General features: G+C 46.8%; 1 protein-coding gene across 1 annotated transcript in view; it reads right to left on the bottom strand.

Annotated features, from left to right (window-relative positions):
- Positions 1-12,738, bottom strand: part of ACTR3 (actin related protein 3) — a 294,857-nt gene that overhangs the window by 211,948 nt on the left and 70,171 nt on the right. Inside the window, exon 2 of the mRNA XM_085647336.1 lies at positions 10,569-10,624. Coding sequence (XP_085503462.1) covers positions 10,569-10,624 — 56 coding nt within the window. The remainder of the gene's footprint in view (positions 1-10,568; positions 10,625-12,738) is intronic.

Here is a 12,738-nt window from a genome sequence, read left to right as displayed (position 1 = left end):
GGGCAAACTGCAGAATGTCAGATAAGCGAGCCCTCAAAAGGATAAATTGACTTCTCTCCACACCAGAGTACGAATTTAGACCACCTATAGGAATAGATAGATTTGGTGGAATGATGTCTGGCAGACAAAATTACATCTAGCACATCATGCGGGAGAGAAAAAGAATTCAGGTTGCCCCGTTCAATCTCCAGGCATGAAGGTGTAAGCTCTGGAGGTAGGGGTGTAGAACCTGCCCCTCCGATTGCGAGAGGTCTGCCCTCAGAGGGAGACGGAGCGGAGGGCACGAGGAGAGGTGGAGAAGATCTGTGTACCACACCCATCTTGGCCAATCCGGGTCGATCAATATGACTTGGGCCCGGTCTTGGCGAATCTTCCACAGAACCCGAGGAATCAAGGGTATGGGAGGAAACGGGTAAAGGAGTTGCGAGCCCCAACTCAACTGAAACGCGTCCCCCCCAAAAGCTCCCGGCATCGGACACTGGAGACTGCAGAATGACGGGCAGTGAGCGTTTGAGAGTAGCAAACAGGTCCACCCGAGGAGTTCCCCACATCCGGAAGACGTGACGAACCACCTCCGGATGAAGCCTCCACTTGTGGTTGGCGGAAAACTGCCGACTGAGACTATCTGCACGTACGTTCAGAACCCCGGCCAGATGATTTGCCATCAGACAAATCTGATGGTCTTGAGGCCAGGACCAGAGACGCAGAGCCTCTCTGCAGAGACAAAGAGACCCCACTCCTACCTGCTTGTTGACATACCACATCGTGTTAGTGTGGTCCATCAGGACTTGAACCGACTGACCCAACCTTTCCTCTGGAGACCAAAGACCTTTGATCTCCAGATCCCCCAGATGCGCACCCCACCCTAAAGTGGATGCATCCGTTAGCACAGTGGCCACCGATGGAGGTAGATGGAAGGGCTTTCCTTGAGACAGATTGTCCTCCACCCTCAACCAAGACATATCGCTGCAGCTTCTCTGGAGATCCTCACAGACTCCCTGAGATCTCCTTTGTGCCGATACCACTGCCTGCGGAGGCACCACTGGAGCGCCCTCATGTGCCAGCGTGCATGGTTGACCAACAGAATGCAGGAAGCAAACAGACAGAGCAGACGAATGTCCTTCAGGACTGGAACGACCGCTCCATTGTAAAACAGGGGAATCATTTCCTGTATGTCGAGAATCCTTTGTGGAGGTGGGAATGCTCGACACACAGTAGTCTCCAGTACCACCCCTATAAACAGGTTGCGCTGAGAGGACACCAGGTGAAATTTGGGCACGTTTATCGAGAAACCAACAGTTGAGTTGTAACCTGCAGATGATGAAGCACCTTCTCTGGCGACTCCGCTTTGATCAGCCAGTCGTCCAGATAGGGGAGAACAGGAATCCTGACCTTCTGAGATAGGCTGCCACCACCTTCGTGAAGACTCGAGGTGCAGTAATAAGACCAAACGGGAGACCCGCAAACTGATAATGTTGCGACCCTACCGTAAAACTGAGATACTTCCTGTGCGACTCCAGGATCGGAATATGAAAGTACGCATTCTGCAAGTAGATCGACACCATCTAGTCCTCCTGTTGCAGCGCTTTAAAAACCTGCGCAAGGGTGAGCATCTTTAACTTCTCCTGGACAACCTCCCAAAACCTCTGTACCTTCTGAATGAGGATCCTCTAGACTGAGCCTGCAGGCCCAGAGACTTAGCCGTGGCTTTGCGGTCCTTGAACCTCTCCAAGGCTGCATCTGCTTTCTTCCCAAACAGTCCAGAACTATCATATGGTAGATCTAGAAGTGTTGCCTGCACATCTGGAGAGAACTCCGACAACTTAAGCCAAGCACTTCTTGTGGCAACCGAAGAGCCCATGATCCTGGCAAGAGTCCGCAGTGTCCAAACCACTCTGTATAACATGTCGTGCAGCTGCTTGAGTGTCCGACAAGACCTCATTAAAATTCTGCCTGTCCTCCTCTGATAACTTAGAAGCCAGTTGTTTTGCAGAATCCATCATGGCGTGGATGTAGCCAGTTGTTTTGCAGAATCCATCATGGCGTGGATGTAACGGCCCAAAAGGCAGGTGGCATTTGTGGACTTCAAGGCCATACTTGACGAGGAGAACACCTTCTTGGCCGACTGGTCAAGCTTTTAAGACTATCGCTAGGAACTTGAGGAAAAGCCCCAGAAGACTTTTTCGAACAGGCAGCTTGAACCACCAGACTCTCAAGAGAAGGATGGGATGTAAGAAAGTCTTGATCTCATGGAGCCGCCCTGTACCACCTAGCAACAGATTTAGACACTGCCAGAACTGAAAAGGGCTTACGCCAAACCTCCATAACTGGCTCAGTGATGACATCATTAAAAGGAAGCAAAGGTTCTACCACAGTGGAGGGGGAATGAAGAGCCTCCGTCAAGATGTTGGACTTAAATTCAGCCGTTGGGAGCTGCGAGTCCAAGAGCTCCGCCGCCCTCCTTATGACTGTGTGGTAAGGAACCACATCCTTAGAGGGAGCATCTGATGGCGGAGAAAAATCCCGTTCTGGGGACATATCAAGGCCACTTGCCTCCTTTTAATTCTTCAAAAAAGTCGCCCGACTCCTGAAGTTCACCCTCTTCCATTTCTTCTGCCCGATATCTCTGCTCCTGCAAAATCCTCTGCGCCTCCCACCTGGATCTCATCCTGGGAACCGGCGTCGGCGGTGCCGCACACAACTCAGACAGCGCCGAACACTGATCCGGAGGCTCAGCCTGAGTCGAACGAGGTCGAGCTGGAGCCGGAGATGAAGGGATTGGCGTCTTCGGCACCGGGAAATGCCAGGACGGCGCCACTGGAAGGCAAGGCATAAAGGGAGACTGAGCATAGGCCTGAGGAACCCCCAAATTAAAGGCCATTGGACCCATGGGACCCGGAGGTGCTCCAGAGGGGTACATTGCTCTTGAAGAGACCCCATACATGGCATTCAAGTAATGCGATGGGTCTTGACCCGGACCAGGGAAAGGCGGGTAAGGGCTCGATAAAGGCTCAGGCTGAGGCATTACCGGACTCTAGCCAATCGGCGCCGACGGTGGAGCCAAAGGAGTCGAAGACTCATCAGGTAACGGAGCCTCTTCCACCGGAGCCGGAGAATGTGTCGGCGATGGAGCCAGAGCTGGAGAATGCTCCGGAGAAGCTACAGGCTAGGTCGGACAAACAGGTGAAGCCGGATTCGAGGCTGAAGGAGAAGGTGAAACATAGTCCTCACGGCGCCGAGGAACTCGCGAAGTCTAATTCGGAGCCGTCTCCTTATCTGAACGGCATCGAGAGCCGTGGCTCTTCTTCTTATGCTTCTTTGATCTTGAAGCATGAGCAGACGTCGACTTCGAACCAGACCTCGATCGCCTTCGACCGCTTCTCCTTCCTCATCTTCGCGATGAACAGCTTGGCCTCTCTCTCCTTTAAAGCCTTCGGGTTAATCTTGCGGCAGCAGGAGCACCCCTAGATGTTGTGATCAGACGATAGGCACCAGACACAATCTTCGTGCGGATCCATGATTGACATATGTTTACCGCACTCTGTACAGGGCTTGAACCCGGACTTAGACGACATCTTCAGGAACAAACAATAGAGGACCAGAAACAATCCAGAAAAAACGAAGTAACCAAACAAGCTACAGAGAGTCCCAGAAAAATGTTCGCGTCTACGGCGCGGAAAAAAGGGAATGGAAGTCATCACGCCGACGAGGTCCTCTTATGGATCCAGTGACGTCAGCGGAGCCGCATGCGGAGCCGTGCTTCTGTGACGTAGTCTTTGTCGGCGTGGAGAGCTATGAAAAAATTCTGAATGTTGCTGGCGCAGGGGATATTCACATGGTGAGGAATCCACTGTCAGATGTATCCATCAGAACACAAGACACTGGCATCATCCATTCTTGAAGTGATGAGCGCGTGTACCACAATTTTTCAAGGGCACGGAAAAGGAGGTTGACAAACTTATTCAAAGTGCACAATAATACTAAACAAGACTATTACCGAAGAAAAACGACAAAAAAAAGAGCGGAGAGTCAAATTTAACACCAAGATTCTTGGCAACGGATTGGAAGGGAGCCAATAAATAAGAGGGCCAACAATCCTCCTACCAATTACAATGGACATTGCCAAACAGCAGGATTTCCATCTTCTCCAAGTTACACTTCAAATGACTGTCACAGATCCAGTCCAGAATCACTGAAAGAGGTTATGAACGGTTCCTGCATGGTTGTAGAGTCGCGCTCAAAGGAACGGAGCAACTGGGAGCCATCTGCATAGCAAACTACTTTAGATGGCCTCTGGCCCCTTTAATCGAGTCATTTGATTTTAGATAGTAAACAGAGTGGGACTCCGCAAAGACACCCGACGTACCCCTTAGATAAAATGCTTAATAACGGAGCTGAAAGGTGCGACCCAGACCACCTACCTGGTTATACAGAAAAGAGTGGCGGGGATTTATTTGGGATTCACTTAACGCTCCCTGGAGTGGATCGTTTGGTGCAAAAATCCAAGTCACCAGGCCCACACTACCCTCTGGCCACCTGCCTGTACCCAAGAGGGCAAGAAACATGTTTTCGATCAGGTAGCCATTAGAGTATCTGTAAGAGCAACACAAAGTAAACAAGATGGTGGAGAGGTGTGGCTCACTGGTTAGAGGCGGCAGACCCGTAAGCAGAGAATCGGCCAGGGACCAGGGTTCAATTCCCGACGCGGCAGGGTTGTGGACCAGGGTCAAAACGGACTCGATAATTCTCGCCTCGGTACCTACTCTAATCAGGAACACACTCGGCAACTCTGGGCATTAAGCTTGCCTCATCTCTACAACGGCCCCCCACAGACGCCAGGGATGCCTGGTTTCACCTTGGAGATACCCAGAAAGGGACCATCTTACAGGGAAAACCAGGATGGGTTCCCCAGCGGTCTTCAGCGCCAGGATACTCCATGGAGTCACAGTGCGCTTTACAAGTACACCCACATTTACATTTACATTTACAAGATCTTAGATGTTCTGGGCCAGACTGCAGGATGTCTGTTAAAACATTTGTTTTAATCTTAATGGTGGGTGGCTGTAGCTCTAACATCTTTGCTACCCTCTGAATTGCAAATGCGAATGAAGCACTCTCCTTCAATGGTGCCCATTTTGTGAGACAAGCACTGTCTTGGGGGAGATGTCATGCCCGCTGGCATGTTTGGCATCACTGGAGTGTTATCTATCCGGCACAGGATCAGAGAGAGCCAAAAAGTTAACAGTCCGATACCTGCGATGCAGAGCGGTACAGGCAAAGGATTAGATTTGGGCTCCATGGCAACTGGTTGCACATTTGTAATTTTGTAGGGTGAGATCGATCAAGCTCACACTGACTTAGACATAGGCATCAGTACCTGGTCATCTTCCTGCAGCATCTGCACCAGCATGGATCAAGTGACTGGTGTGGAAGTCTGCCCTACAGTTAGTACGGTCCTGGTAGCTGGTCCTAAGGAGGCAGAGAGCACCAATAGAGTGCACGCAGGTGGTACGCAAACTAGAGGCCCATCAGTGGCACAGGGGCAAAACAGCAGTCAGAGGGAACCAGAGGCACACTGAATATATGCAGCATGGCCTCTTTGAATACCTCAATCTGGTGCAATGTCAACAACGCCCAGGAAACCCAAGTGCTCCAGGACGAGCCGAAGGACCGGGTCAGTAATGTGCAACTTGTTGGGAGTGATACTTGGATCTTGACGGCCTTGTTCATTCCAGTCGGAATGGCAGGATGGGGTCAAAAACATAAAGGGGAAGTGTGGAATAGTAATGGGAGCAACATTTAGATCGGGACAGAATCTGGGCCTATGACTTGGAACAGGAGCGGGACCAACATGAAGATTGACCTTTTTGTGCTCAGCAACGTACAACATCGACTCCCAGTCTTAAATTATCTACGGATGCAGACGATTGCATTTTTCACCTGACTTAGGAGCCCAGGCACCAGAGACACGACTCATGATGATCCATGACTTGCATATGCTGTTACGGCATGACTTAAATCTAGTCATTTTCAGAGATCCATGGTATCTTGCACACTGAATTTTGCAAGTTGTTGGAAAACTTATGAATTCTGGAGCAGAGCTCCCGATACACACTGAAAACTGCAGAAAGAAAGAAACGGACATCAGCGTACAGGAATGTTGCTTATATGCAGCTCGTTTCAGTCACTTCTGGGGTAGTATGGAGCCAACACGGGGGGCACCTAGTGCCAATCTTGCCGCCGAGGCAGTACTATAAAGAAAAATCTCTGAATCCAGTCTGGCATATGGGACATGTTCTCAGGTGAGGAAACTATCTTTAGAAGTATCCTTCAGGAAATGAAGAATTTCCAAGAGCAACTGGATTCAAAATAGCCTGGCTGATGAGGGGTGATACTCCAAAATCAGTCCCAGGATGCTAGTTTCCTGTTCATATCCTGAATATCTTGGCTTCACCGCTCGGGAGGATAAGCCCAAAACTGCAGCATATCCAGAACAGTTCCAATGAAAGCAAGAGTCTGAAAAGGAGTTAGGTGTGACTTTGGCACAAGGATAGTGAACCCCAGCGAATGCAGAAGGTTTGCCATAGTCTAGAGGTGGGAGACTATTGCCTGTGGCGAGCAGGCCTTCAACAGTCAGTCGTTGTGGTGGTAGGGGAAGGCTGGAAACCCCAACGTCCTCCATCACTTTCGTTAACACCTGAGGGGCGGTGGTAAAGCCAAAGGGCAAACTAAGTGTCCTTGGCTGATCGTGACCCCCAGGCAAAGCATGTGGGCAGGCAGGACAGAGATGTGAAAAGATGCATCCTGCAATTCCTGTGATTCCATCCAGTCTCCTGGGTCCATGGCTCACAGGACTTGGGTGAGCATCCTGAATTTCTCCATTTTCAGGAACAGATTGAGAGGCCCAGGTCTGGAATAAGACAAAGGCTTCTGTCCTTCTTGGGCACCAAAAAGTAGCAGGAATAGCAACCACGGCATGCTTCTGATACCAGCACCTTCTCTATAGCTCCTTTGGCCAACAGAGCCAACACTTCCTGACTGAGGAGAGGTGGTCCTCCATCAGCTCGTCGTGGCTTGGGGCGAGGAGGTTTTACAATGGGGAGGAAGTAGCTGGTTTGGATGACCTGCAAATAACAGCAGTTGGATATTATTGACCTCAAATTGTGCAGGTGAGGAGTTGTGGCTGGCCAGACTTTAGTCTACCAGTCCCACGTAATCTGTGGGAACCAAGTACTCGGCCATGAAAAGATTGTTCTATTTGCTGGCCATGGGGGCTGGGTGTATAGGGACTAGACTGAAAGACTTCGGTGGCCACAGAAGGGGCGGAAAGTGGACTGTGGTTGGAATGGGGTCAAGGAAAGGCCCAAGGACCTGGGCATAGCCCTGCTGTTCTTAAAGCACTCCAGTGCAGAGTCCACCTTCTCTACGAACAAACGAGAGCCATCAAAGGGCATGTCAATGAGCGAAGCTTGGATATCCCCCGAAAAGCCAGTGGTTCTCAACCAGGTACGGGGCCAAATGGCCATTGATTAAATTGACCTGCCCAACAAGTCTGCCGTGTCCATCCCACATCTTCTGGTGAACTTGGCTGCATCCCTCCAGTCAGTAATTGCTTGAGAGTATGGCCCAAGAGGCACACTGTGTTCACCAACCACAGTGCTAACCTGGCCGAAGAAAACATCCTCTTCCTGAAGGTAGACAGCCTTTTGGATTCCTTATTCAGAGGAGTGGTAGGGAATGCGCCAGGTTTGATTTTTTAGGTGGTGGCAAGGACCACCAAGCTCTATGGGGTAGGGTCCTTGGTGAGGGCTTAATTAAATGGGAGTAATGGTTAGTGGGGAGCAACTCCCGGCTGAAGCTCTTGAGTTAAGACGTTTGTCGTGACTGCCACTGGGGGTAGTGTAAGGTCCAGGAACTTAGACATCCTCCGCTCCACCACAGTGAATAAAATACCCTCCTCCATAGCCACGGTAGGGGGAAGAGACCCGGCCAGTGCCTGGGGAGGTGTCCAATGAACTGGCATCTGCCGGATACTGATACCGGTTGTCCATGGGATCTTCTAATGTCTGATATCCATAAGGGTCCACAGACCCTTCCCAGTCATCACCCAAACAAGGTCTTCAAATGAATAAATCGCTAGCTCCTTCATTGGGATTCTGCCCCTGGTCAGCGTCTGACACCCGTGAACCCGCAGGTGAAAGCCCAATAGGGGCTTGTCCACAATCCGTGGGGCCCTGTGACTCGTCCGAAGATTTGTCTTGTGAAGTCGAAGACCTCTTCGACTTCATCTACTTGTGGGACTCTACCAGACCTACCCTGACTACTTGAAGTAGGACAACAATCCCCGAGTACAACTTTGCGCACGATCTCAGGACTTTCCTTGCGACAGAGACATGAAACTTTGCGGAGCTGATCAACGTCAGGTGGAAAGGATCCTAAGAAACACTCCGAGTGCCTTAGGGTGCATGGCGCGGCAGTCATTGCATGTATTGGTGTCTTGGTCTCGCTCAAGACACCGGAGTCAAAACAACTGCAAGTCCATCACCGACATTTGTCGGTGACAGGCACTGCATGGTTTAGAACTTGCCTTTCTAGTAGACCTCCCACACACCTAGATGTAATATAAAAAATATTTGACAAATGGTCAAAAAAAGGCCTGGCAAAAAGTGACTTGGGTAGCCCTTCTCCGAATCAGCCAATTGGCTCAGAAAGAAAAGAACTGACATCAGTGCACTGGGACAGTGCCTAGTTCTGGACTGCGCACGTCCCCTCCGGCGCAGACGTCACGCAGAACAAAATGAAGCCACCTACCGGCACGCATCTATAAAACATTAATCAACAAAATAACTAACAAATTAGGAAAGACATGGGTAGGATGGGCTACAGATCTGAGGAAGACAAGGCTGATTCAGAGGAAGCTCTTCAATACCTTGGGAAGCAGCTATAAGAGCTGGGTTCAGGTTTGTACAAAGAAAGATTATCCACAGAACAATATACTAAAGAATTAAAATGGCTACATTTGGTGGGACAAACTCGGAACTGAACCTTTGAGGATGTGGACCGGTGGGAACCTTTTCCCAATTCTTATGGGAATGTGTTCAGTTAAAAACTTTTTGGGAAGGGACCTGGTGTGTTCTATCACAAGAAGTGAAACTTTCTAGAAGTGATGAGGCATAACTTTTTTTTATTTGTTATGTGGAACAATGGTGATACTTCCACAAGCACACAATTACTGTATACGTCAGTTGGGAGCTGTAGACCTCCCTAGTATACATCCAAAGAAGTCCGATATAGAGTGGTGCATGGGTGCAGGAAATGCACGTTTACGTGAAAGACATGGATGCTAAAGAAAATTTGGTGACCGGAGGAGCAACCAAAGACTTTAATTGACCCTTCTCTTTGTTTATACAGTGTGTGCCTTGGCACTGAACTAGGGAGGGAGTAATGGTCTTATTTTGAAATCTGTCTTTTTGTAACACTCCTTTTACTTTGCATCACTAATAGCAGCAAGCTGTGTACATTTAATACTTTGAGAGGATCAATACAAAAATAAAATATATATATTAGTATAAATTGAGAGGACATGCCAGTGGTCTAGAACAAAACAGGCCCCTGAATCACAGAAAATCCCCTCTGTGAAGAAAAAATAATGCATGCTTAGCATTTTTAACTTGAGAAGTTATGTAGCCTGGAATAGTATCAACCCATTATAAGGATTCCTCGAATTGCTACAAAAAAGCAGTGTACATTCACAGAGTAAACAAGGGGAGAGAATATTTTAAATCTCACTTTAAAACAAACTGCAGACCAATTTCAAGCAATCCCGCAATTATTTTTTCGGATGTATGGTTAGTTGGTACAGCAATACAGTGGTTAGTGGGCAGAATCTAATTGTTAATTTCCTTTTACATCAGTTAGCCTTCTCTCGACTAAATGCTCGTTGACAAAACGAAGATGGTGAGAGCATTTATTAAGCCTTTTAATCAAGTGTGCAGCTCCAATTGCTGCTTATTAAATCACGTTAATTCAAATTCTGAATAGTGCCTCTTTTTACTGAGCAGATATTTTAAGACCATAATGAAAAATACGATATATATGCTCTGATTTGACAACATGCTTCTTCTGCCACTATTTCGTGACCCTCAGCAAACTAGATGTCCAACTTTGAAAATTAGGAAAAACAAGCTGGTCTAGCATTTCTATATGAAAAAATATCCACTTTAGTAAGATCTTTAGAGTGAAGAATGACTCCGTGTATTAGTCATAAATCAAAAACCCATGGCAAGCGCAATAAGGGTTTCTTTTTTTACAATGTGGGTTGGATTAAGTTTTAAAGAAAAACATAAATGAATAAATTGGTGTTCCTGTGATTTCTAATGCTCTGCGTCGTACCACCATTCTAAGACCAATGCACAACATAATTCTTTTTGAGATCTGAAATGTTCTGTCATATAAAATATATTTAATGCCCAGTACTGCTCAAGCGGTTGTCAATGTTCTAAATTATAATACAGCACTGCAAAGCTCAAATAAATACATATCAATCAAGGGGTTTATCAAATACATACATGATGGGATGATAAACTGCGGTTCTGTGTTTCCAGCATATCCCAGTTTTGTATACCTAAAAGGAAAAAAAAAAAGATTATATTTAGCAAACAGTTAGCACTTACCAGGAGCAAAAGACTTCGATGGGAACAAGGGGTGGGGCAAGGAAGCGATGTGTAAACATAAGCATGCTGCTTTCTAATCCATTTAAGCACACCACAGTAACATCGTGACAAAGTAATACAGATTCACACGGTGCTACCGACAGGTCTATTTTTAAAATCAATCCATGTCACACGATGCTAAGCAACAGCAGCATTGTTAATATTCACTTTGGTCTCCATGGAGGAGGTTGTTAGCAAAATGTCAAGTATTCTCTTTGTAAGAAGAAAAGCTAACTACACAAACTAGTTATTTTCTTCTATTTGCACGTTTATTCCAGCTAGGTTTGGTTGTATACCCGTAATAAAGTAAGGCGCTCCAAACTGGGGACACCACTATGTATAGGACTGTCTGCAACAGGCAGAAGAGGCTGTATTAGAAAGCACAAGCAAAGGCCCTAGAACAGTGGTTCCTAACCTGTGGTCCGGGGTCCACAAACCCTAATCACGGGGTTCGCGGCTCCTTAGAAGATTAAATAATAATTACAGTTTAATAAAGTGGATACAAATAAAGAGTAAAATGCACAATTGAAATGTTTAAAAACGTTCTGTAAATGTGAAGGGATTTGAAAATAGATGCTAAAATTAAGTTAGTATTTTCAGATTGATTAGAGGGAGCAGTGTAAGTACATCAAACAGAATACAGTATGGATGATAACTCGCCTCCAATTTAGAAACGCACATAATTAAAATGTTTTTCTATTTGTGAAGTACAATATTTCATCATTTGCTTGTTTATTTGTTTGATGAATGCTTGTTTCTGTATTTTGTGTATTGTTTTGCGGTTCAAGTTATCAAAAATGCTCAGGCTGGGTTCCACGGCTTACAGTATTGACTTATTGTGGGTCCCTGGGTTTCCAGAAATTATAAAGCGGTGGTCCTCAGATGTCAGATAATGTATAAATGTGTCTAACAAAGGAAGGACTCTACTACTCCCTTAATGTTATCAATTAGCATGCGAGATTAATGCAGCTCTAGGGAATGCCACGAGTGTGCTTCTTGCCTTTAATGTTCCACCATCCTAAAAAAACGAGTGATGAGAGAGATAGGGAGATAGAGGAAATGTCTTAAATACACCAACACTGGGTTGGCTTATACGTCATATCTCCTTATGATGTTTTTGAAGGGTTAACTTTAATTTGAGGAGGCTATGTGATGAGAAATAGTTGAAAGCTGCAATAACCAATAGTGGACATTTATATAAGACTGGGAAGCTCCTTACATATGCTGATCTTTGTCAAATAGTTGACATCTCTAGAAGGACAATTCATGAGTGAAAACGAATTTATAGAGCAGGCAGATGCTCAGACAGATGCTCCAGAGAGTGTCCTAACACTAATAACTGACAAGAAGAGGATTAGTTCAAGGCAAATAACTACGTTTTGTGTGTTTTTTCTGAAGATGGACTCCGAGTTAAGAGAGCCAAGATACAATAAGAGTAGGTTCCAGGTAATCCATAGCCAAGACCCGTCAAAGGACGGAAATCAATGATCCCGTTAAGTGACCGTTAGTGGACCTCTGCAATTCATTGAAGTATATAGGATGTATATAGTGGCTGCCTGCCATCAGTGTGACCTAATGAAGATATACATAGCCTTATTCTTGCCAAAAGATGCTCTTGTTAATACGTTTTGTTAAGTAAATGTTTCATATACATGTTTAGCTATTAGAAGATAACATGTGGTCCATGCCTGGTTGACTGAACCCTCACCCTTGTAAGATATCCTCTCGAATTGTGTTGCTTAGTACGGCGCAGAAGCGCACGATCAATATATGTTCCTCTATGGTACTATTCTTTTCTCTTGTTTTTAGGTCTCGCCTGGCTTTAGCAGCGCGCATGTGCTACTCTTGCCATGCAAGGGCCTTTTGGAATAAATACGGATTCCAGATGTGCACGCGGACGACAGAAGTGCCGCTCTGTCCGCTTTTAGCCCCGCCCACCGGGACTGGATGCTTTACTCTCGGCGTGAGACGGTCTACAGGACGCACTATATTTTTTTATTGAAGGGAGTGTGGTCCTTTAGACAAC

This window comes from Triturus cristatus, chromosome 3_2 (assembly GCF_964204655.1).
Source record: "Triturus cristatus chromosome 3_2, aTriCri1.1, whole genome shotgun sequence".
In the NCBI taxonomy this organism is placed as follows: domain Eukaryota; kingdom Metazoa; phylum Chordata; class Amphibia; order Caudata; family Salamandridae; genus Triturus; species Triturus cristatus.
This window is presented reverse-complemented; position numbering and strand designations above follow the sequence as displayed.